Genomic DNA, 25,762 nt, shown 5'->3' on the forward strand with positions numbered 1-25,762 from the left:
TTTTATTGTTATAAGATGATAAAATATGAATAATACTTTACTCGTGACTTATGTTTTTAATTTCTTTCAAAAAATTTTCAAATAAGACGAACAATTAAAGTTGGATGCTGAAAACCATGACTGCACTTATTTTGGGATGGAGTTAGTACTATTCATAGGAGGATCTCCGTACTGAATTTGTTGGATATATTCGCCGGGAATCGTTTCGATCAGCTGAGCTGATATGATGTTTGTGGCCAAGTGGTGGTTGAGTGGTTGATCTGCAGGCCCCGGGCGGTAGGCACTAGGCTCGAGTGTCACCGTGAGTGGAGAGCTAATAGCTGCCCCGTACAGTATGAGGCCAACCGGTTGAGACGATAAGGCCAACCGGCTGCGTTTCCAGAGTTGAACAGATATTTTTTCGCACGTATATATTTTAAACTACTAAGCAGTGTATTTAAAAAAACCTTTTTATATAAAAGTTGCTTTAAAAATTATACTATCTATTTTTGAAGTTTAAAATATTTAATACTTAAATAATTACGCACTAATATCTTATCTTATTTTAAGTATCTTCTCAATATTCTTTATTCCTCTCTCTCAAACACACTAATATGAGAAGCATTATAGTACCATGTAGACTAGGTTTATGGGTTTAAAATTTGAGTTTTCAGCAAGACAAGTTGCTTTAAGGATGGTTTTGATTTTATATTCTAGTCCTTAATACCTTTTGTTTTAGTTATCATATTTTCTCAATTTGTGTGGAGATTCAAAATTTACACCGAACACCCTAGAATCCAGAAAAAAATACAAAAATCTCCATCCCCCTCTCTCCCTTATCCTCTCAGCATCTCCCTCAATCTCGCTAATCGCTACCGGCGGTGACTCCCGGCTCCCATCTCCTTCTGACCAATGCTCCTCATCTCCTCCCCCGACCGGCCCTCCTCCCCTGGCTGGCACGCGCATGGAGCATGTTGAAGGCGAGATCGACGGCTCGGGAGTGGGGGATGGCAAGACTTGGCGGTGCAGATTTGGGACGAGCTAGCTCGAGCTCCTCTCCCTCTCCCCCTCATGTCTTCCTCACGGCCAGGGCCCTCTCCTCCTCCCCCAACCGACGCCTCTCCTATCCTCTCCTCTCCACCCCACCTAGTCGACGCGCTGATGAGTTCAACGGTGCGGCGCGGGGGAACAACGATGAGCTCAGTAGCATTTGTCGAGGGCAGTAGGATGAGCCGACAAGCTTCTCCAGCCCCACCGCCTTCCCCATCGAGCCGTGCGGGCTTCTCCAACGTAGATCAAGGTGGGCGGTTAGGGCACCATCGACAGCCCAACAAGCTCCCTTCACCCATCCCCAACCTCCATCCCTCACCGAGAAAATCTGCATTCACCACCTCCACTCCCCTGCTGGCACCCATCTCCCTTCACCACTCGATGGCGACAGCGAGATCCACAAGACGGTGACCACGAGCTGTGGATGGGCTGAGGGTTTGAGAAGGCCACCATTGGGCTACTGTGGCGGACGAGTCAAGGCCACCACCACCTCCTCGAGCTCATACTCATCGTCCACGGCCGTGATGTTGCCGACGCGGCCCAAGTGCTCCACGACCATGAGGATGACGCCCGGTCACCCTCCTCCCCTAGCCAATGAGGTTGGCGGCGTGGAGCGCAAGTTGGCGATGAGGTCCCTATCCTCCCTTCTCTAGCGGCAAGGGACATGAGTGTAGGCCAGACCTGCAAATTTTGAGCAAGAACCTATGGCTCATCTTGTCTCCGCAATCTTCATAGGGCAACGAGAATGGCAGACGTGGCATGGAATCTCTGACCTATCGTGCTGAGGCTGAACGACATCTCAGCGCATTGTGAAAGCACCAAGAGCAAGTTTTATAGTGAAGGTGACAATTACCTTTAATTTTAGTCATATCATTTACTAGGAATAATCATTGATTAAGATATAACATGTACATCAATTTACCTTCAACACACAAATCCCAATAATTTTTTGTTGGTTCACTCTCATACCATCTCACTTTGCTCTTGGAATTTGTGTAGTGGTGGCTCATCCTCTCTCTTCTCACTTCTCCCTTTCACCTCATCATCTAATCTTATATGGTATTTTTAGAGTACTTGCTCTAAATTGATCAGCGAGCGTTCATGATACAGCTGGATAAGCTCGATGTAATTCAAGGATCTGAGTGATCAGCAATATGAATTGTAGACCCCGGTGAGTTTACCTATTGGTAGTTATGGATTTATTCTTACTTCTTACAGTACATACTCTTGTTTTTTAGTTGTCGATCAATGTCGATCCAGAACCCATTTTCTCGAGTAGGTAAACCTGCCTGTGTCCAAGTGTTTGCGAAAATAGGAATTCTTCAATCGGATAACACAACCACGAGCAAAAAGATCTTTTTGCAGGAGAACGTGTTATGCTGCCCATATGAAAAAGAATTTCGGCGAAAAAAATTCCAAAAACCAAACCCTAGCCCCCAACCCAGAAAACCCTAGCCACCCCCACCGCCGCCACCAAAAATCCATTGCCGCACGGTGGTGTAGGCGCCCATGCCGTCTTCGAGCTCCCCTGCGCCGGATCCACCATCGTTGAGGTCACAGTCATCGGATCCGCGTCGTTGAGGCCGTTGCTGCCACCTGCTCGTGGTCCCTATCGTTGGATCCGCCGTCGATGAGGTCACCGCTAGCAAAAGGTCATTTTTTAAGTAGTCGATGCCTCTTAATATCATCTTGACTTGAGGCAATGTAAATAAAACATATAGGGCTAACTTCCTTCAGCTATGTACCCTGCTCTAAATAATGTCAGGCCTTATTCGTTTTGAAGGATTCTTAAAGGAAATCTCAATCCCTTTGGAATAAGCACTATTCATGCATTCGGTTTGTAGGATTCAAAGAAAAATTTTCCATAGGAACATTATGCCAATCCTCCAAAAAAACCTCTAAAATGTACTAATTCCATAAGAATGAAAACATCCACTTCATTCTCTTTTGTTTAGCTCATTGTAGAAAAAATTCCTATGTTCTAATCCTTTATTTTGCATGTGTATTTCTATATTATTTCTACGTTTTTCCTATTCCTTGAACCGAATAGGCCCTCAGTATGTGTCTCTTCAAAACAAGTTGCCTGCCTAGCTACTAACGTTTGCAGCCTAAAATTGGTCGCCAGTACAGTGACCACTTAAGCGCACCTAATAAGTCAGCTTGTTCGATCCTTATCCTGTTAGTATTTGTGATTCATTCGCTCATTTCTCCATAATAATTGAAGTGCAGACTACACTTCATCCTCCCGTTCTTGGTTAGTTAGGCTTGCATATATTACTTTATATTGATTTGCTAGAGTTTGTATCGAATACATATGATCTGTTTATATATTTTGTCCTTCACTTATTATGTTCGAGTTTTTATAGCTGCTTGGTTTGCACGCACGTCCTGAAGCCACATGTTCTAATGTGTATCTTAACGATGATGACACTAGTGGTAAAAAATTAATTAGTTGGTTTCACTCTCAATGCATGCGGAATGTGTGCCCCAACAGGAAGATTCATCTTGTATCCTTGTTTGGCGTTACGTGGGCCGAATTGTTCTGTTGTCTTCTTTTTTCAAAGATAAACTAGCTGATTGCCATCCTTTCTTCTTACGTGGTGTCACCTGGACCCTTTTTTTTTTCCTTAAAAGAAAAGATAAAGTACTCCAGATTGTCCAGTGCAATTTTGCACGGAGTTAATCTGTTGTCACTAGAAGCAACCTACAGATCCAATGTAACTTATGGGTATTCCGAATACCCATAAACTTTAGACATAAACCTAGCATACATAGGGTATACTAGTAATACATACCTCCATATCCTAGCTAGATTTAATATCTATACCTCTAACAACCCAACTTTATCCCCTTCTAGCTATTCTCTGTCCAAAAGATCGAGCAACGGGCTCTCCCTAGTCCCTCCCAGTTTGGCACCATTCATGCTAATTTGGTTAGCTCACTCGCTTATTGGCTTCAGCAATTGATGAGCAATTAGTTAAGACTAGTATATATCTCTGAATGTTGTATATTCTTCTATTTCCTCTGTGCATATAGCAATAGAGCTTGGTTGTAGCTAGCTTCACCCACCTAGTTGTTTTTCTCTCCATTTTGTTATGTAATTGATGCCAATTATCTTAAAGAAGAAGATCCATTCAATTGCCAGTAGTTTCTTTGTGGTTGTAAGTTTTTTTCTTCGTCAACACAAGAAGTTAAAATATCCTTGCTACATAAAGTTGTCAACCAGTGCAATATAATCTCCCAAAAGTCTGATTGTTTGGTACTCTTGACACCTTAAATTAACATGCAGAGCTCCTACCAAATTTTCTTTTTTAAAAAATGGTTTGATGCCAATTATAACAAGTCATCAAATTCCTTCTTTTAATATATATATATACACACATGTTGCGATATGAGTGGTATAATTAAGAAAATGGTGTGTATCAATACCATCGACATATTGTATAGATATCACTATATCTAAGCAAGCTACTATAGTAGTTTACAAATCCGAATGCCTCCCTAAGAAGATGAATCTACACAAGAAAGAGATTGTGCAAACCTGTTTTCGGCGATTCTTGTGTAGAATCCCCAAAGATGAATCTACACAAGAATCCGAATGCATCGAGCAACACTATGGGCCCAGCCTCTACACATTTTATTGACATAAAAGCTTCTACACATCGAGGATAGGATTGTAGTTTCTTCTTGCAAAGAAATCCTCTCTTCCTCCCTTCTATCCATATGATTTGTTCATGTAAAGAATTCTGTACTTGATTATCTTTCAACCAAAATTCAGGTGGGGAAACCCTTAATTTCTTAAAGAAGAAAACCCGAATATCCTATAAATCCTAGCTCTACCACTGGTTGGGCCTCAAGCCAGCCCATTTGTCACCCAGCATCGCGGCCTAATTTATATGGCCCAGAACCGTGACATTGATTTTGACTGTTGACATTTTTACACCTATCCATTTGTGCTTTGTTTTGGACGTCTATGAAATGCAGCGTTTGAAAATTCTACAAGATGACTTGTTGGCATTGAAAGAGGCCAATAGTGATATGGTGATGTTGTATACCATTGCTTGTCATGGTGATACAAGAGAATATAGGCTGTCCTATTTATGACCTTCGAACTAATGTCAGTAAAAACGAGGCCATAACTTCTCTAATACATCACTGCACATTTGCTGCACCCAACTGTTTTTTTGGGTCATGGCCATTTGACAAATCCTCATATGCCAGAGTATACCAGCATTTAGCCAATTTATGGGAAGAGCTCACATATGGAAAAATCAGGTGAAACCGGTATGTTAGTAATAGTAAATTAGTAATACACAACCAAAGCTCTTATAAGCATGCTTAAAATAGCTTATAGAGGAGTATTTTTTTCACAAAAAAAAACGGAACTCATATTTTGTGACACATAGAAGATAAAGTATTTTAGGACCCTTGTCGCATTTCCAAGATGGACTGTGAACTTCCTTCCTTTCCTTTGTACTCTCTGTGAATTTGTCATCTTAACTCCTAAGTTATCACTCTCGCATTGCTTATTATCCATAATCTGCTATACCAGAATAGCAAGCTTTAATGTCCTACAAGATAATGGCGTTGCATTGCCTCTATTGTCCAATCAACAATTCCATGGCAAGAATGCATTAAAATAATAGGCATAGATGGGCTACCAGCTGGAGTAGTTACATCTTTTCCTTTATATTGTATATCATGGAACATAAACTCTACTGTTGTGTGGTACTATTGCCATTGTGGCCCTTAGAAGAAGAGGTGAAGAGATGTCTGGAAAAGGGAAGAGGCGAAGTGCTAGATTACTGAAGCTTGAAGAGCAGAAGAACGATGACACTACTGCCACTGGTTGTCTCCTAGATCCTTGGCAGATAATCCGAAACAGCATTGCTGGTGTTCGAGGGAAGAGAAAAAGGAATGAAGAAAACCAGGTAATTGTCTGTCTAGGCAGTCATTAGGTACCCTGATGAACTCTCATCAACCTTGCCGTTCTCATCTCATCTTGATCTGTATGTTCTTCAGCATTTGCAGGGAGAAGCTTCGTCTAGCCAAGCACTGTGTGCAACAACCGATATCAGTAAGAATATTTGTTTCTTTTTGTTGTCTCGATGTGGTGTTGCTTGTGCAAATCTGAATTTCTGTAAGAGAGAGAGAGAGAAAGCAGCATATCTGAATTCTGCCGCTTCGTCTTTCAGATAATTTGTCAAGCAAAAGTTCAGCAGTACAAATCATTGAGTACATTCTTGATACACTAGAGATGTAAGTTTGAACTATCGTGTTCTTTTGGCTTCCACATCAATCGGAGCACAGATTTTGTATGATGACTGATGTTAAGGATATATATATGCTTATATTATCTTATCTTTTCCTCTGTTGCAGGAGAGACACTCATGAGTTATTTGCAATGCCTGATGACATCCAAGTAAGCCATGGAGGAATATATCAAAAAATATTTAAGTTCATGTTAAAGAATGATAATACGCTGTTTGTTCTCTCATGAAAAAAAACATTAACAAATCACTTATTTCTTGGTTTCATGTGCTGATTTACTATGTGTTATTATCTTATAGAAAGATAATTTGACATGTTACCGCAGGTAACTGATTATGCAGAACGGGTGAACAGGCCCGGTGACTTTGCAACATTAAGGCAGAAGAACAAGGATGGCATGTACAACACACTGGAGCAATTCGAGGTCCACCTCGTTGCTCATTTCCCAAATCATCCTCTCTTCTGAACATATAAAGCTGAATATTATCAGTTTTATCGGCTTCCTGAAATTCATATGCAACTGCAGAATGATGTTTACATGGTGTTCCAGAAAGCAATGTCCATAAACAGCGAGGACACTATACCTTACAGAGAGGTCGGTTGTATCAAAACTTAGATAGTACGGAGTAGATCACAATCACATCATAGATGTATCATGTATGAGTCCTGCTTTGATGATAATAAGCTCACTAATTCGCATGGACGTTTTCTTTGTTTCCTCTCTTTTGCAGGCAATGTCACTGCTACATCAAGCCAAGCAGGTATTCCTGTCCCTGAAGAGCAACCAGATGTACTCGGAGTCAGAGCTCGCAGCGTGGCGCCAGAAAAATCTGGTGAGCCAGTCGCCGGCCAAGCTAAACGGGAAATTCGATGGCAGCAAAGTAGGCTCCGGCTCCGGCGCCGGCGGCGCCGCTCCGACCACACCACAGCGGCCGAGCGCGCCGGCGAGGAAGAAGATCGCCGCCAAAACCGGCGCTGTCGCCGCCGCCACCTCGGTTAAGAGCACAACGAGGCAGCGGGCAGCGAGGGAGAGCAACGGCGCGCCGGGAAGAAGAGCAAGAAAAGGTAAGCGAGCTGTTCATTGAGTGTTTCATCCGCCGTGATGTGATCGAGACGCCTTACATTTGGAGCTGCAGCTGCATCGGTGACGCCGGGGACGGCGGAGCACGGTGGCGCCGGCGCCAGCGCCACCGTGGAGCAGAGACGGTTAGCCTACGCCGACGAGGCTGATCACGGCGGCTGGCGGCCAGTGCCCGTCGTCTCCACAGGCCAGCACGCCACTCTCGTTTACGTAAGCCCGGCCTACTGTATCGAGAGATTAGAATCCATCTCCAGCAGCCTAGCAATGTTCCATTCTTTGAACTGAACTGAAGTGAAGCTGGCTTGCCGCCGTTTTTCTTTTTTTTTCAGCGGCCGCAGACGGCGGCGCACACGTACCAGGATAGCCTCCGGCGATTCGTCCGGCACGCCGGGCTGAAGGCGCGCGTCGCCGCCGAGTTCAGGAGCCTCGAGTGCGACGTACGGGCCAGGCAGGCCGCCCCGGCGCCGGGCTACTGGCCGAACGGTGGTTTCGCTTCCAGCTCCGGCGCCGGCACGGCCAGCAGGTCGTTCCTCCCGCACGGCCGCTGCCCGCCGCCGTCTCCTCCGAGCGCGGCGTTCGGAGGCGGCGGCGCTGCCGCTGCATCATCTGCCGACGCTGCCGGCAACAAGGCGCCACCGCGGTGCAGGCTGGAGACGGACGAGGTGCTCAAGCTCCTCGTGCTGATCGGCAGGCCGGCGTTCATGGAGAGAGCCAGGAGAGTGCTCGGCCATGAGCGCCAGGAGAGCAGCTCAAAGCAGGGACACGATCAGAAACCAGCTGTGACCAGAGCCGGTGACGACGACGGCGGCGCGAAGGCCGGCGTAACGGAGGCCAAGCCAGGGAAGAAGAAGGGCAGTGCCAGCAAGCCAGCCGCCGTCGAGTTCGGGCCATTCGCGCCGCCCAAGCTGGTCATCCCCGGCCGGCAGCTGGGCTTCAGCCAGTTCGCCGGCTCGTCCTCCCAGCCGTTCAAAGTGACGCCTACCACTCCAAATGTTCCTGACAAGAAGAAGAAACGAGGTTGAACCAAACAAGCTGCAGCTCGCTGCTCCAACCACATCAGCTTATTACCAATTCTTTAGTCCTGTTGGGAAGAATGGCACAATAATCTTGATTCACTTCACCTTTATTATGCGTTTATATGTAAACTGGAGGATGACTACTACCTCTCGTTTTCGACTTTTCAAAGTTAAACAAGACCAACTCCGAAATTCATACGTAGCTCATGTAGTACAGTGATAGACAAGACCAGCATTAACAAGCACATCTGATGATGTCTCCTTGAACATTAACATGGAGCTTATTTATAGCTTAAAACTCTTCCTAACACCATCGCTCTTAAAGCGTTGCACGGCAGTAAGCCCCACCTACAGGGTAAGCTTTCTGCATTAGCTAACCTCGAGAGACCGGACCATCAGACGAAGAGTAACAGTTGCATCGGTATTAACCTTTCCAGTTATCCTTGGTCTTCCTAACTTCTCGCAGGGCCTCAACTGGCGACTTGGCACCAAACTTTGCCTGCAAGATCGATGGCATTATCTGCATAAGCATCACCGGCAAAGGAACTATCTTCGAAATTAAGAATTGATAGTTGTTGATTCTTGTCAGTAAGACCGCAAGTTTCTAAACAATATTAGCTTTATCTTGCTGTCAACCTCCATGGACGCAAAGATTTTTCCAACACAGCCACAAAGAAACATAGCATCATGTTGAACAGATGTAACTAATAAGTGGATTAGAACCTGTATTTCTGGCAGATCAACACGCATGAAGGTGTTTGTCTCAAATTCTTCTCCTATAGTTGATGGAATAGTTGGTTGGTTTGCTTCACGCTGCTTTTGAGCCCATTCTAGTTTCTGCTTCACTTTTTCGTTATCTGGCTCGACCGTCAGTATGAATTTCAGGTTCTTCACAGTGTACTGTAAGTCATAATAAGACTAGTAAGAATAAAGTATGGCTGTTACCTTTTTTTTTCTTTTGAATGACAAGAACCATACCATGATAAGTAGAAGTACATAACAAAGGGCAACCAAAAATTTCCTTGGTTGCACACATAAACTAATGGCAATCACGTTATCCTCCATTTATGAAGAACTGACAGCATGAACTTATTTTTCCTTAATGCAGAAGGCCAGACCACATTCTTTTTTTTGCCAGAAAAGAACACGTTAGTTATTATCCTTCAGTTAAGGCTGCACATACTAGCCTCATCTAGTTTGTAATCTAGATTCAAAGCTTCCAGCATCTTTAATAATGGAGGTTTATGGACAGGTCCAAATTAAAGTAAGAAAATAGCATGGAACATGAAGTAGAAGCCAAAGGGATAAAACATCAGTTGTCAACACAGATCACGAGGAAGAAGGAAAAAAATAAGGCAAGGCACACAGCATACATATCCTACATATTTCACTACAGATTCACATCCCTCAAAAATGGAGGAAGAGCAAAGAAGCAAATGGGGGAAATAGAAAATGTACCTCATGCCCGCAGTAAACTTGAGTTGGCTTAGGCAGCGAGCCCAGTGTTACACAAAGGGATTGGTACATTTGCTCTGCAGTGCCCTCAAAAAATCTCCCACAACCAGCAATGAACTATACCAAAAAGGAAGGTCGATATGTTAAAAAGAAAAGGAGCCATCACTGTAAGTCAGATGCATATACTAACCAAGGTGTCTCCAGTAAACACTGCTGGATCTTCCTCCTCTTTACTAGTGACGTAATAGCTGATATGTCCTTTTGTGTGGCTGTTAGAAGAAGGGAAATGAAAGGACCATGAGATTTAAGTAATCAACAAGCTGTTACAGAAACATATAAAAGGTTGACTAGACTGTACAACCAATGCACTACAGCAATATTGTTTAAGTCTTTGTGCTATCAACTATCGCTTAGTTGCATGCGAAGTCCTTGAACATAAATGTTTCATAAACTTCTCAATTGGCAAATCTGCAGGATGGGTTATTATAGTGAGTACAAGTGGAAACATGTTGGATTTGCCTATCTGTTATTGTAGAGGTTTAAATCCTGATCTTCAGTGCTTCTATGATTCCATCGAAGTAATCACACTGATGATACCATAAATGAAATGTGACTTATAAAGAAAACAGCATACCACGGTGTGTGCAGGCATAGTATCTCAATGTCCTTCCCAAGGGACAATTCAGTTCCATTCTCCACCTGATCAGTGCATCCTTTCACATTGTCCAGGGATCCTCCATAGACCTTAATCCCTGGCACTGACTGCGCCATCTTTTCATTGCCACCAGCATGATCCCTACAACCACAACCACGGATTAGTTGGGCTTTTCAATTACCACTTCTCTACATCGTTGCTAATGAATTCAGCAAAATCTGGCAAATAATATTCTATGCATAGTATGCACCTGAGAGTAATCCTAAAAAAAATCAATCCTTTTAATGTATTTGTGTTTATTTTATCATATGGTGCAAAGCACTTCCTCAGCCTCATGCTCAGACACCGTATTTCTCAATTTATTATAAAATCCTAATGCAATAAATCCCAATCTGCAACTAACTAAAATCACTCACTTTCTGGTGGTAGGTGATTGGTCCCTGAGGGTGGGATTGGGGAAAATTTTGGCACAGCACTGATTGCATCCCATAGGAAACTCTGGAAGGCCAACATTTGGGCGGAATTTTTCCATAACTAGGAGGACTAGGACGCTCACCAGTGATGGTGGGTGGTGAGTACGCAGTCGATGCGGACGCCGACCTCCGCGGCCGCCGCAAGCACCTTCTCCGGCTCCACGGGGTCGACGGCCGCCGCCGACTTGGTGCTCTCGTCCACGATTCTTCAAGAACAAAACGAAGGATAATCAAGAAAGAGCCAAGAAACAAGAACCGAACATACAGACAACTGCCAAGGATGGATTCAGGGGGGTACAGGTAGGCATAGTTGTCCTCCAGGCAAGCGACCGGGATGATCTTCATCTGCTTCCTACGCGGAGAGATTTGGATTGGGCTTATGGTCTCTTGGCGAGATTTCTGGAGCCAACACCGAGTCGCGACGAAGATGAGCAGGTGGAAACGGGAGGATTGTGTGTGTGGAAGGTTTAAGAAAGGGAAAAACTGGAAAACGCAGCCGCTTAACGTAGAAAACGGCCAGCCGCTTAGGATAGGCTGACAAGGGAAAAAGATTGCTTAGCCGGCACCCGGCAGCTCCAACTCTACGAATTTATATATGCATTTATCTAGATTTATAGCTAAAAGTTATTATATTTTAGGACGGAGAGAGTATATCACTAGATTCTTAAATATTGGTATTATCTTATATTACTTTATATTACTTGATACCTACAAATATAAATTTGATATCTACTCCCTCGATAAAAAAAATGTAAGCCGGCACCAGGCAGCTCCTATATCACTGGATTCTTAATTATTGGTATCTACTTATATTACTTGACACCTACATATATAAATTTGATATCTACTCCTCATATCCCAAAAACAAATCTATAACTAGCTGTCTAGATATGACATATTTTATTACAACGAATCTGGATAGATATATTTTCAGATTCATAGTATTAGGGTGTGTCACATCCAGTATAGGTTGGTTTTTTTATAGTACAGAGAGAGTACATAATATCTAAAGGCAACCACAATCAGTAGCGTAGCTAGGATGTAAAGTAAAGGTGGTCCATCTATATGTATTGTGTCAATTAAAATGGTGGTTCACTATACAATTTTTATTATATTAACTAGTACATATAGGTTGTGTTTAGTTCACGCTAAAATTGGAAGTTTGGTTAAAATTGGAACGATGTGATGGAAAAGTTGAAAGTTTATGTGTGTAGGAAAGTTTTGATGTGATGGAAAAGTTGGAAGTTTGAAAAAAAAAGTTTGGAGCTAAACAAGGCCATACTATAGTTTTAAATTTTTAGTCCATGAATTACAGTGCCACCTAGCTAGCTACGCCACTGACCACAATATGGTTCAAAAGCAGGTAGTAAGTAATGAATGCACTCTTATTAACAAGATATAAGCATTGTGGAAGGAGGTAACAACAACTACTGGTTGTAGTGCTACTACCTCGAGTAGCAATCATAGCAAGCAAATAAAAAACAATAGCTTTACACTGCAGAAGAGGAAGATAGCGATTCTACTAGATAGGAAATATTTTTTTTCTTGATGGACCTCATCTTATTCTCCATGGCAGGCAAGAAACATTGTGCCCTCTTTAATGCACTACCTCCTGTTGCTTGTGCTCATACTAATACCAAGTTGGGTTGGATACACTGAGGATGCCTAAACACTAACAGGTACCAGATCTGACATCTATCAGGTATTATCTGAGACCAACAGATATTAGGTTTGGTATTGCACAGATATCAAATCTGGTACCGCACATGTATCGTTGGATCCTCTGTTCTCAAAGCTGCTTTTGCCAAACCCCTTCGTGTAGCTTGTCGTCACCGCCATCGTTGAGTCCCTTTGAGAAAGGTAATTCTAAGGACACTGGGAGAATGAAAAAGATTTTTCCTAAAAAACCGTCAAATAAATAGAAAAAGAAGGTGATTCATCTTACAAATTCGCTTGATTGGGCCTGACCTCTGCTGCCAAGTCAACAACCTTGTCCAACACCATGAAATCTCATGTGCGACACCTGCTTCCCCAACCTCCGTGAGCTCTGCTACTGAGCATCACCATGGTCGCTAGCACGCAAGGACATACAATCATCGCTACCTCAAGTGTGGCCATGGAGACCGTGAGCAGAGAGATCTAACACAAGACAAGGCTACTCTGACGAGGCCGTCATAGCTGCCCACGTCCATGCTTTCGACCTCATCCTCCATGCTCTGGATCTCATCCAGGAGCTTCTCATCCATCACCACCACTAAGAACAAAACTTACTAGTAGCACATAAGATAATTTGCTACTATATTCCCCTTCCAGTCCTCTACAATCAACTACCTACTCTTGCATACCCAAAATCCAAAATCTCTCAATCCTCAATCCAAATCCCAAACTACGTACCAAGCTCGTCTCGTTAGCTAGTGGAAGAAGGCTAATTAATCAATAAGCTTAGCATATTGGAGGAATCAGGAGGAAGGCAAGTTGTCTATCGAGTGAATGGAAGAGAAGAAGAAAAAGGCAAGCTAAGCCATGAAAAATAAAGAAATCCAATTCAATGGAGCTAGCCAGGAGGTATTTGAGGATCAGTCGGGAAGCTATCTCTTTGCCCAAATCACCGTTGCCACCGCCCACATCGACTCTGACAACTCCGCGCGACGTGTGCTCCAGGTGCCTCGTCCATGCGTGCGCTCATATGTCTCATTGTGCGAGGATATCGCTACATAACATTTCCTTTTTTAAAAGTAATTACACTATAATTGGGATGTAATTTATATTAAACTTATATATAATTGATAGCATAGTACGTGTGGCTGGTTGGCTAGCTAGCGGATGATCTTCTTTTCGAGCTATTTTTGTTATGTGAAGCATATTCCAAACGAAAATCGCGAAAAATATAGAGAAGTTATTCATATTTACAATAACGATGACACACACTGCTATTCTTTTTTTTTTCGAGATAATCACATAAAGAGGGTCATATAAATATTATTAAGATTGAGAAAAAAAAATAAAAAAAAGGATAAAATACTATCGATGATGTTGGTTATGTACCGAAGTGCACGTCTAGATACCATGCATGAACCATACAAACACAGGCAAGATAGTGAAGCCTAGCACCAAAACAATAACCACTATACGTGACCGATCGTCGCTAAGCGGAGACTCCCAAAAGAAAGGCTTGGTTCAGTCTGTCGAATCTATGGATTACAACAAGCATAACTTGAAATGTTGATGATATGCTAGCTGCAGCGCATACCCGTGGTGGCAATGGTGCAAGAAGTACCAATAATGAACTAGCCCTTTTTTTTCACACGAAGAATAATTCACCAATCTTTATTTATTCGCATGCAGAGTTAATTTACAGCACGAACCGTGCTACCAAAGACCAACAAGGCTGACTGCACACAGTCGCCGTCATTTATTCCACTACCATAGTATATACACATGACATGTCACTCTTTTAACAGAGCTCGATCGGACACTGCAGCCTGCAACCACCTCCAAAGAGATGGACAGTGAAAGCACTCCTCATGCGGCTGAGCCTACAACAGAGGGCGGGAAGACCCCTCTCCCGGGCTGGCGATCAGCAAGCGATCCGTGCCGAGTTAGCAACTACATGCAGCGAAACATCACATCCATTATATTAGCATTTTTTTTAGAAAAAGTATTATTTTAATAAAAACTTGTAAAACCACAAATTTAGCACCATGTCGAACACATGACACCTGGTGTGTGGTAGGGTTGTTGTGCAGTAAAAAAAAGTGAAATCACATGATCCATGAGCTATGACTAAAAGGAAAGCAAGCAACTGTACTATAGGTGGCCAGTGGGTAGGACCTATCGAACAATGAAAGTTTGATAGGCCATGCACTCCCTTTTTACCAGGCAAATAACTTCGTCGAACACTAGCTCTTCGATGCTCTTATGTGGCACCATGAAAATTCATATGCACTCTATCAAATTTTGATCGATATACACCCTATCAAACTTTGCTTATTCAATATGGTGCTAAACTTACAATTTTAGCAAAATAGTCTCTACTTTTGCAATTTCCCATTAATATAGTATTATTTCTAAAAAATATTATATATATATATATATATATATATATAGAATAATTAGCCGCTGTTCACCATACATGCATTAATCAACTTGGTTATAATTATGTCGTTCCGAGCGATACACCGCGGTTTCGTACGTACCTTGGCGTTGACGCCATCGGGCACGATGCGTCCCTCGCTCTTAAGCTTGAGGTACTCGTCGCGCTTGAACCTGGTGAATCCCCTGAAAACCAATAAAAAGTTAAAAACCGAGACACATCATCATCTGATGACACGAAAGAATTTATATCATCCTGGCCGTCCATCCTGACGAACGTACGACTTGGCGCTGAAGATGACCCTCTGGCGGCCGGGGAACTTGAACTTGGCGCGGCGCAGGGCCTCCTGCGCGTGCGCGGCGTGCGCGTCGCGGCATCGCACGGAGAGGAGCACCTGCCCGATGCGGACGCGGGCGCACGTCCCCGTGGGCTTCCCGAACGCGCCGCGCATCCCGGTCTGCAGCCGGTCGGCGCCCGCGCAGGACAGCATCTTGTTGATGCGGAGGACGTGGTACGGGTGGGCGCGCACCCGGAGGTGGAACGCGTCCTTGCCCGCGTGCTTGGCCATGTACTTGTTGCACGCGATCCGGGCCGCCTCCAGGGCCTCACTCGACACGTTCTCCTTCTCCCAGCTCACCAGGTGCACGCACAGCGGGAAGTCGTCCGCGCTCCGCTTCTTCTGCCCGACGTCGAAGATGCGGATCTTCGGGTCGGGCACGCCGCGGCAGTAGCGCGACTTCGGGTACGGCTTGTTCTTGATCTGACGGTAGCACCGCGCTGGCCCTGCACGCACGATATCGATCGATCGATCACGTCCTCGATCGCGTTGTCATTCAAGAAAACCAGGTAACAACGCCATGCACGGCAACGGCCGGCAACAGCAACGATATGATGTCTGTGCCGTGGTAAGTTGGTTGGTTCGGTTGTTGCTTACTCCTCCCCATGGCGATCGATCGGCGGCGAAAGGTGTGGAGTCGCGGGTGCTGGTGATCAGGAAGGGTCCAGGTGCGTGTGTGATTTTGAAGAGATCATGCGGAGGCCAGGTGGTTGATGTGCGTATATATATAGATAGACAAAGAGGAGGGCAGGTGAGTGCGCGAATGTTCTGGTTTTGCCGGTCGGGAAGACGGGAAGGCGTGGCGGCGAGAGGCCAATAGACGCAGCTTGCGTTTGGACTCGACGTACGCGGACGCCTCGGCAGCAGGTGGGTGGGCCGACCTGTGAGTTGGGCTGAGAGGGCGTGAGTTGGGCTTTCACCGAGTCGTACTCTTCGTGGGCAAGCGAGAAACGGCCGCAGCATTCTCAGGACGGAACGAGAGTACTCATCTATGACATAGACGGATAGACCCCAAAGGCTTGTAATGGCACCATCTCTGTTGCATAAAGCTTGAAGAAATGTAGAGATAGTTGGCAGTTTCTCTTCTTTTGCATTAAGAAGATTCTTGCATTTGCCGTTCGTTTACACGGCTCCCGGATGCGCCCACGCGAACCGATCAATCGATCGGTCCGGCCATGTGGTCCAGTTCAGTTTTCAGGGGACGTAGTACATGGGGTTGGGGATCTTGAAGACGCGGTCGCCGACGTAGTCGCCCTGCAGGTCGCTCCACTGGTCGCCGACGTTGCCGCGGATCCTGTAGCCCTCCTCCTCCACCAGCCGCTTCCTCATCGCCGACTTGAACACCGACGAGCTCTGCCCCCGGTACTCCGGGCTCCTGCATTGTACCATGATATTGCACGATCAGATATCTTACTTTCTGAATTTTAACCATGCAACCTATGCTACTAACAAAGTAGTATTCTGCCATGGGATTGCGATATCTTGTGCAGTTCGTCATCTGAATGTTCAGCTCAGCTGCCAGTATCATTGATCCATTAACTTGGCAGTCACAAGCCAGCACTTGACACGAATGCTGGGGCCATTGAAGCATAAAGATTCGCGGAATTAGCAGAATGCAGGATATGATCTCCGGCCCTAATGCAGGAGGAAATTAAGGGCTTTGTTCACTTTGTTGTCTAAATCAATCATACCAAATTTTGGTAATGCTAAATTTTGTCGTATTTTGGTAGTACCAAATGTTTTTTTTTTGATAATATTGGCTTTGCTTGGTTTGATGATTTTATTAAATTTTGGTAGAATTTCAAGAGAGTAAGCTTCTAGAACTGTTAAAATTTGGTAAGGTAGTAATGGTTAAAGTGTGTTTACTTTATTGCCCTACCAAAATTTGAAAGGTTTAAAGTGACAACAAACTAAACATGCCATAAAACATTTTTAACCAGTGTAAAATTTTCACAACATGGAACAAGAACAGAAATGTGATCGCACCTCATGATGAGCCTCTCATACCCCAAGAACCCCTCTGACTCGAGATTCTCTGACGTGCAAGTGGCCAGTGTCTCTTCATCCCTCCCGGAGAGGAGGAAAACCTTGAACCCCTTGGCTTGCAATGTGACGAACAACTCAAGAACCGCAGGTATCCCCGGGCAAGCCCCTTTGCTAGCCCACGTCTTGAAGGCCGAGGGATCATAGGCCCTGGAATAAAAATACCAACAAGTCACGACATCGCTGGATATATTAATCTGTACTTGAAAGTACTAATTGCCACATTTCCAGCATTAATATTTTTACTTGAAAGTACTAAGTTTTCTGTTTTGATAAGCTCATCCAAGCTGATTAAAGAAAAGATTATCCTATTGATTTAGCTACTGGCCATAAAGTATCATTTTAAAAAAATAGTGGATATTTTATTGGATAATGGAATTGCATTTGGCGCCTGTATCTATTAGGGACGCACACAATGACACAACCTATAGAAAAGAAAAGAAACAAAGAAAAGAAAGGAAGACAACGTGAACATATTATGCTTAGTTTTTTTTTCTGAATGAAACATATTATGCTTAGTATCATCTAGGCTGATAGCCTGATCCTATGTTGAGTTATGTACGGACTAATTTAGCGAGAAGTTGAAGTACAGAGAACTAAAAAATGGATGAGTTCGAACTCTTCCCCATACCCGAACTGCTTGGCCTCGTAGTAGAGCAGGTTGGAGAGGCATGTGTCGTCGATGTCGAGGATCCATGCGTCGAGGCCGTCGCCGTCGGCCTCGACGGTGTCGACGTAGGCGGCGACCTGGTCCATGACGCTGCTCAGGTCCCTGCCGTACTGCCCCCGCGTCATGTAGCCCCTGACGTAGGCGACGCACGCCGCGGGCACCGTGCGCCACCCCCTGGCGTTGTTCGCCTCCACCATGACCCGCCAGCTCAGGCACCCGGCGTCGCCGTCCACGGACGCCGAGTGGCACGGCCTCGCCGCGACGCCGCCGCCGACGTCGAGGACGACGGCGACGACCAAATGCGGCAGCAGGACGACGAGAGCGACGACGGCCGCCGCCGTAGCCCGTGAGAACGCCATTGGACGCAGCTTAGCTAGCCTCGATCGACCTGTAGGCATCAACTAGCATGACATTGAATTATATACGTACACAAAGATATTCACCTAGCTCATCATCGATCGCACCCCATTTCGAGACCGAAAGAAAGAAAAAGAAAGGGACACGGACAGAAAGGAAAAAAAGGATCATGATCCGATCGACCGAGACAGAGAGAGCAGAGCACTACTTCATGCTACTACTACTATACCTCGATCAATCAACTCGATGTGCCAAGCAATTGCTGAATTTGCAGCAGCTAAGCCGGCCGGACCGGGACAGGAGATTGTACGATCGATGATACCCCGAGCAACAACTTGCGTGTGTGTGCATTTTATAGGGAAGTCCTGCAGGCCCCCCCCCCCCCCCCCCCCCCCCATGGCGTACGTGCAGAGTCACCTCCACAAACGCAAGAGAAAAAAGGGCATGATTACGCCATGGAATTTGGCAAGGAGCGAGGAGGACGGCCCGGATATATGCACGCGACGCGACCTGCTTATTATAGCTTTAGGATTAGGTACTACCTTACCCCTCCTCCGGTGCGTGTGCAAGTTGCACCGCCAGCGCTCCAGGTGCGCGCCACGTGGACCCAACTCCGCCGCCGGCTACCTCCTCCGTGACATTGCCCGACGGCGACGTCTCGGCCGTGTACGTGAATACGTGATGGTGAGTTACGTTGGGGCCGGCTCTGGCCGTTCTATCGCTTCTCCTTTCTTCCACTTTGTAGCTGCCGCCAATCGACGAGCGCTGACGAATTAAGCTTAAACATATGCAGGCTGCTCCGATGTAATCCGCGGCTGAGAGAGAGATAGATTCTCGAGAATATTGACCACCGAGAGGGAAGCCTCTAGTAACGGAACGCACAAACAATGTAGGCTTTTCGCCGGTAGCTTTACTTTCCGGCGATGTAATGGGCATGGTGGATCACTTGGGTGCAGAAATGGAGCGTGCATTAGAGGCGGAGCTAGAGCTGCCAGCAGCTATGCTTAAAAACCCTCATTAACCAATGAGGGGAGTAGAATACTTGGGAACGAGAGACCTGTTTGGATCATTTAATTTCTGGACTAAAATTAGTTCATGGCCTAAAAACTTTAGTCCTTACTGTTTAGATCAAGGGACTAAACGGGGAGTAAAGTCACGTGGACCGAGGGTGAGAGGAGTGAAGCTGTCACTTTAGTCCTATAAATACCTCCAAGAGAGACTAATGGATTTTAGTCCTATATGCACTTTTTAAGACCCTTTTAGTCGTCTCTGTTTGGATTTTTAAGGATTAAAAGGGACTAGAATGGAGAGACTAATGGATTAGTTCTATGAACCAAACAGCCAAGAGGGCCTGAATCAAGTCTGTTGAAGAATGAAACGGAGTATCCTCGTTATTCCCCATCCAATGAGTAGGTCAACTCACGACAAGATCTCCCACCGAGCACGCGCATTGGTGCATCTTCTTCTTTTCGTTTTCTTTTAGGTTGTCATCGACAGGGGAATAAAAAGAATATGCATTCACCACTCGACACTCCCTACATGTCTTTCAAAACTCTATCAAGAGCTTCATTTTAATTTTACTTGGACTTCCCCTCCTTTGCTTCTCTATACTTTCTACACTGTATCATCGATGTCCGGTTACCGCTCAAAACTTCTAGTTATGGTCATTATTTTGTACAATTCAAAATTAGAACTATCAGCTACCTATTTATTTTTAGACAGATTTAGAGCTTTAAATCTTGCAGAATTTTCGACAGATGAATACAACTCGTTTTGAAATAAATAAAAAAAGATGAACATGTCAAAAAATCGTAAATCTAGAGAAGAACTTTTGTAAAATTTAATGTTAGTGCGTTGTAAATGAATGTAAGTGTTCTATAACCAAGTATAAGTGCCATGTAACTAAATTTAACTGCAACTTAGGTCTAAAGAAACACGAATCTTGATACAAGATTTATGGAAAAAAAATCAAAAGATAGGAGCTAAATATTTATCGCAAATGAGATAGCAAAACCGTAATTCTAAATTGTTGTCATCTTTCACTGTTGTTTATCTATGGCCAAGTCGATACGAAGGGCTTTGTTTGTTTTGAAGCCAGCTAGCCCCTTATCAAAATTTTGACAACTTTAATAGTATCATATAGATGTTTGGATTACTACCAATTTTTGCTTATATTAGTGTTACAAAAACAATTAGTATGGTAAAACTTACTACCATTTTGGCACTACCAAAATATTAAGAGTAAAAATTGGCTTTAAACCAAACAAGCGTTGGAGATCCATTTATTGGGAAGTCAACCAACTTGCATTGCGAGTAAGGGAGCAGCCACAAACTCAGAAAGATTTGTTTGCCTTTGCTTTAACTAGCACCGAACAATCGAAAGTATGCATTTGTAATAGAAATGGCTGTGTAGTAGCCACTCACCATTAGTGGCAGATGGACAATAGCCTGCAACATATATCTGGAATCGCCCGTTCAAAATATATCTATATAACATGTCTGGAACGCACCTAAGAAACTTTAGCATAGTATAGCCCACCAGTATCAACCTTTGTACAGCTAAATTATTGTATTTCCTAGGCATGTAGCACATATATAATGGGAATAGCAAAAACCCATTAACCACATTTTCTCGGTGATGCACCTAAGAAAAGATCATGCCTGAGCTGTGCATGTACGCTCCATATCAGATTAATTAATTAAGGCGCACTGAATCATACATAATTCATAACCAGCAGATTTTGGTTCGTCAAATTTCTTGGGTGAAACATATAAGGGGAGGCCTTTAAAGAGCACGCCATGGAAACAGACCACAAACTTTGAATTCTTTATAGCTGTATGAACAATTGAAGGAACAGCCAATATTCAAAACTGGCTAAATTGTAGATAAAACCATGAAAATTTTGTCAATCGTGTATACACAAGATACTTTTCTTCATGTCTTAATACTGTAATCCAAAATTTCAAAAAGTAGGGAAAGTGACCTATACTCAATGGAGAACTCAATGCTCCACTTTCAGAGTTAACACGTTTAGCTAAATGGGGCACTAAGCCACTAACTCAACATCTACTGAATTTAGTATGCACTGCTCTCAGCATGCATACTAAAAATGTATGGAACCGAGTGACAAATCTGAAATCTGTCATGATAAGTAGGCTAGAGGATGGGAACTAACCCAACAAGTCATTCAAGTATTTGATCTGCAATAAAGCATCAGAAATCAGTCAAATCCATATGAACCTGATTCACTTATTCAGATACCAATCTAAAACATATTTTCATTATTATTCTCTTTAATCAGGCGGTATTACTGATACTGTTCACAATGTAAGTACATGAGAAAACTATTCAGGTATAGGAGGAAACAAAATTGCTCAAAAATAAGAACAAAAAAAGAAGAGGAAACAAAACACGACCTTTCTCCATGGCTCCATGCTACGCAGTAGCAATCGCTTTGTAGCCAGACTCATCAATGTAGTTGGCTAAAGCTCTGTCACCCGTCTTCACTATCTTGCCCTTTTCCTGGAAGTAGCATATCAGAAGTATTATCAATACCAATTCATGCCCTTCATGTAGTACTCCATGTGTACCTATTTAATTGATGCTTGCTGATCCACTCGGTCAGACATCCAAATTGCGACATCATTGTTTAGAAGTGTCAAAATTTGGATATATGAAACCTACATCACTAGGTTTTAAAAAGCTTTTTACAATATTATTTTTTATATAAATTATAGTGATGGAACATTTAAAAAGCAGTGGTCATTGGTCAAATCCAAGATACCATCAAAAGGCAAAATTTTCATAAGAAAACAACAGGAGGGATAGCATGGATAATGAGCAATATCATACACGTTTGCTATCTTAGTATTTATACATCTTGAGTGGAACAATTGTATATAACTCACATAGCTCTTTACCACCTAATGGCCAACTAAAATCACAATATATTCTGTGTACCAATGTAATGATTAGCCAGTGATGAGTCCAAAAGAGACTCTACTTGAAAATAATACAGGATTATGTAAATTGAAGTATTAAATTCATTTGAACAAATAAATTACTATCAATTCAAGTGCAATTGCTCAAAAAGGAATTTGTCTATACGCTTACCATGATGTGAACATAGCTGGGCTTAATAAGATCCAAGAGACGTTGGTAGTGTGTAATCATCATTAGAGAGCTGTTTGGTGTCAAGATCCCATTCACTGCTTTAGCTACATATTCGAGTGCATCAACATCTAATCCCGAATCAATCTCGTCAAGAAGAGCTAAATCAGCCCCAAGGACCTATAATTGATAATGAGAAAACAAATAAGAGGCACAAATTTATCGAAGTACATAACTAGATAGTCAAACAAATTCTTCTGACAGGTAAAAATGTTCAAGGAAGCACTGTCTCATAATAATATTATCTTCTAGCACTTTTTTCAGGAAACTTTTGCCTATATTTATTGGTCATAAATATATCAGTGAATTGCATTTTGGACCACAGTTTCACGCCGCCGCCCACGGTAAGACCTAACGAAACAAGAGCGTTGCATTAAAAAAAAATCACATTTAACAGAACATGGCATCTGGAAGAGAAGTTCAGTGAATCTTCGTGGCATAAAACACTAGTTTCTATTTTATTGCTGAGTAATAAATATAAGAATATTTCTCCAGATTTATGTTCAAACGAAAAGTGTGTAATGTTCATTTGACAACTAAACTAAGACGCCACATAGTTTCATAGTAATCTTACAGAGAGTTGCAGAATCTCATTGCGCTTCCTTTCACCACCACTAAACCCTTCATTGACAGCACGGTTAAGGATCTCTGCATTCATATTCAAGGCATTAACCTTTTCCTCTATAATTGGATAAACCTGTATGATAAAGAGAAGTTATGTCAGAGTTCCTAGCAACTGGAAATAACCCAACAGTAAGAAACAGCAAAACAAGAAACGATTAGGTTAGAAAACACCACCAAGCTCACTTGTGTTATTAAAATAGAAAGTTCTGCATTTATAGAAAAACAAACAACGTAGACAATGGAGTCTGGGACATGTTAACTTAACCCCAGTCATTCCTATAAGATATTAATAGGATAGGTCATACATCGAAATAGTGAGAAATATTAATAGGATAGGTCATACATCGAAATAGTGAGAAACACATGATGCCTTATAATTCCCTTTGTAAATTAAGAGTGCAGTTTTAAAAATGCCTTACACCATAAGTATAAATTGCAAACCTGGAGAGGCTCTAATGCTGGTAAACCCTTCTTCTCTCTGCGAGCATTTAATGCCATGAGAAGAAAATCGTAATTGTTCACTCCAGGAATCTCAACAGGTGCTTGGAAACTCATAAAAAGGCCCGCAAGAGATCTTTCCTCTGGCTCCATATCAATCAAATTCTCACCCTTAAAGAGCACGGTACCACCAGTTACCTCATACTCTGGATGCCCAGCCAGAACCTGAGACGAAAGGATGCAACAGTTAACTGAAGTTTTAGATATCACAGTAACAAACATGGTTAGTTTCTCGGTTTAATCAGGATGGTGGGAAGGCACATTGAACACTTAGGGGTTGATCGATGCAACAGTTAACTGAAGTTTTAGATATCACAGTAACAAACATGGTTAGTTTCTCGGTTTAATCAGGATGGTGGGAAGACACATTGAACACTTAGGGGTTGATCTCCAAAAGCACTTGAACTTCAAGATCACAAACTGGATTATTCTAGTTGCACTTTCTTAATCTGGACTAAGAATACACACGAGGCAACCAGAAACCTCTTTCATGGATGGCACAATTTCTCACAGAAGCAAATACTAGAGAAGCCAGGAGGCAACAATACATATAAACAATTCTATCGCAATCAGAAAACACTTGATGTATTATCTATTATTAAGATAGCTTGAAAATGAGTCACCATGTTCGCTTTGGTGGCTATAAATTACCACATTAATTGGAGGAAAAAGAAAGATCTACACCGTTAGATCATGGTTGGTCCAAATTAACGATGTAGCGTGATACAAAGTACAATTCCATCAGAAGCTAAAGAATTGTTTATCAAATTCAATTTCACCTTAATAATCTATTGTATACAAAATACAACTGTTACAGGTGAAAACAAAGTTGAGAGGTGTATACTAAATCCAATTCAACTTCCAAAGTTTAGCTCCTCGCAAAATTGTGCGAGACAATCTGCTATGCTATGCTAATAAAAACAAAAATATACAGGAATAGAAGTGTTACATAGGTAACAGGCAATATTTCCGCACAGTGTCGATCCTAGCAAAGTTCTTGTCCTAATATTTAGTTTTTTGGCAGAATAAGAAATGAAAGCATCGATCAGAAGCGCCTTACCTTCATGAGAGTGCTCTTTCCGGAGCCATTTTGACCCATGAGCGCATGAATCTATACAAAACAAGCAGACGAACACCCAATCTAAGTACCCTGCAACCTCGCAGACCCCAATTATTAAGAATTTTAAGATAACCACACAACTAGACCAGAACGAACCTCGCCCTCCCGAATGGTGAGGTTGACGCCGCTGAGGATCTCCTGCCCGTTCTCCTTCACGCAGGCGACGAGATCGCGCGCCTCGAGAAGCGGCCTCCCGGCGGACTCGACAGCAGCGGAGGCCGCGGCGATCGAGCGGCGCCGCGGCCGGAGGGAGACGGAGCTCGGGGGCAGATGGCGGCGGGGGAGGGGGCGGGACGAAGAGGAGGAAAAGAGAGGGGAGGAGGAGGATACGGCCACGGCGGCGGCGGCGGCCAAGGGCGGTGCCATGGGAGGAGGGAGGGTGAGGTGCGTGCGCCTCCAGATGCTTCTTCCTCCCTCGTCGCGGCTCGGCTTCGGATGACGAGCGGCGGCGTCGAATGCTACTTTTTATGGGCCGTTTACTCTGGAGATCTCGCGCTCGCATATACCAGGCCGAACTTATGGGCCTAATGGGCTTAGAAAGTTAGTGCGTTTTTGGGCGGAAAAAGTATACTTTGACTCCCTCAACTATGGCCCGAGCATGATTCATGTCCTCCAACCACAAAAACGGGTATATCGACTCCTCCAAATATCAAAACCGGTGCAAACAATATCCCTTGGTGGTTTTGGAGGTGGTTTTGGTTGACGTGACGCCTACGTGGTGGGCTTGATCGAGTCTTTGTCATACGTGGCGCTTACGTGGCATTAGAATAAAAACAAAATTAAAAAAAAATGTGGAACCTATATCATTCACATAAAAGGACCTCTGACATGTGGGACCCACATGTCATTCTCCCTCCCTCTCTCCCTTA

The 25,762-nt window shown here is 43.6% G+C and overlaps 4 protein-coding genes across 6 annotated transcripts; all 4 read right to left on the reverse strand.

Annotated features, from left to right (window-relative positions):
* Window positions 1-7,964: 7,964 nt before the first annotated feature.
* On the reverse strand, window positions 7,965-11,524 carry LOC127766777 (hydroxyacylglutathione hydrolase cytoplasmic). 2 transcript variants are annotated; one of them, XM_052291920.1, is made up of 8 exons: window positions 11,279-11,524; window positions 11,064-11,186; window positions 10,487-10,648; window positions 10,043-10,121; window positions 9,856-9,969; window positions 9,121-9,297; window positions 8,827-8,896; window positions 7,965-8,377 (listed from the first exon to the last, which is right to left on the reverse strand). In XM_052291920.1, exons 1-8 carry the CDS (start codon window positions 11,323-11,325, stop codon window positions 8,148-8,150), a joined length of 1,002 nt encoding a protein of 333 aa, XP_052147880.1. In that variant the 5' UTR covers window positions 11,326-11,524; the 3' UTR covers window positions 7,965-8,147. The 2 variants fall into 2 exon arrangements, with proteins under 2 accessions (XP_052147880.1, XP_052147882.1); XM_052291922.1 differs by lacking the exon at window positions 7,965-8,377 and adding an exon at window positions 8,489-8,745 and having other exon boundaries at window positions 11,279-11,519.
* A 2,712-nt stretch (window positions 11,525-14,236) lies between these two features.
* On the reverse strand, window positions 14,237-16,092 carry LOC127766781 (60S ribosomal protein L10-like). The gene is made up of 4 exons (XM_052291928.1): window positions 16,008-16,092; window positions 15,355-15,856; window positions 15,177-15,258; window positions 14,237-14,586 (listed from the first exon to the last, which is right to left on the reverse strand). Exons 1-4 carry the CDS (start codon window positions 16,015-16,017, stop codon window positions 14,503-14,505), a joined length of 678 nt encoding a protein of 225 aa, XP_052147888.1. The 5' UTR covers window positions 16,018-16,092; the 3' UTR covers window positions 14,237-14,502.
* Window positions 16,093-16,398: 306 nt separating this feature from the next.
* LOC127766779 (acid phosphatase 1) lies at window positions 16,399-18,856 on the reverse strand. Of its 2 annotated transcripts, none has more exons than XM_052291925.1 (4): window positions 18,710-18,856; window positions 18,085-18,511; window positions 17,397-17,603; window positions 16,399-16,785 (listed from the first exon to the last, which is right to left on the reverse strand). In XM_052291925.1, exons 2-4 carry the CDS (start codon window positions 18,480-18,482, stop codon window positions 16,605-16,607), a joined length of 786 nt encoding a protein of 261 aa, XP_052147885.1. In that variant the 5' UTR covers window positions 18,483-18,511; window positions 18,710-18,856; the 3' UTR covers window positions 16,399-16,604. The 2 variants fall into 2 exon arrangements, with proteins under 2 accessions (XP_052147885.1, XP_052147884.1); XM_052291924.1 differs by having other exon boundaries at window positions 18,085-18,524; window positions 18,710-18,843.
* Window positions 18,857-21,288: 2,432 nt separating this feature from the next.
* LOC127766778 (ABC transporter I family member 6, chloroplastic) lies at window positions 21,289-25,339 on the reverse strand. Its single transcript, XM_052291923.1, has 7 exons — window positions 24,990-25,339; window positions 24,834-24,884; window positions 23,717-23,938; window positions 23,226-23,348; window positions 22,595-22,771; window positions 21,898-22,003; window positions 21,289-21,681 (listed from the first exon to the last, which is right to left on the reverse strand). The coding sequence occupies exons 1-6, from the start codon at window positions 25,257-25,259 to the stop codon at window positions 21,917-21,919; spliced, it is 930 nt and encodes a 309-aa protein (XP_052147883.1). The 5' UTR covers window positions 25,260-25,339; the 3' UTR covers window positions 21,289-21,681; window positions 21,898-21,916.
* Between the last annotated feature and the right edge of the window lie 423 nt (window positions 25,340-25,762).

Source organism: Oryza glaberrima, chromosome 3 (genome assembly GCF_000147395.1).
Source record: "Oryza glaberrima chromosome 3, OglaRS2, whole genome shotgun sequence".
Taxonomy (NCBI): Eukaryota; Viridiplantae; Streptophyta; class Magnoliopsida; order Poales; family Poaceae; genus Oryza; species Oryza glaberrima.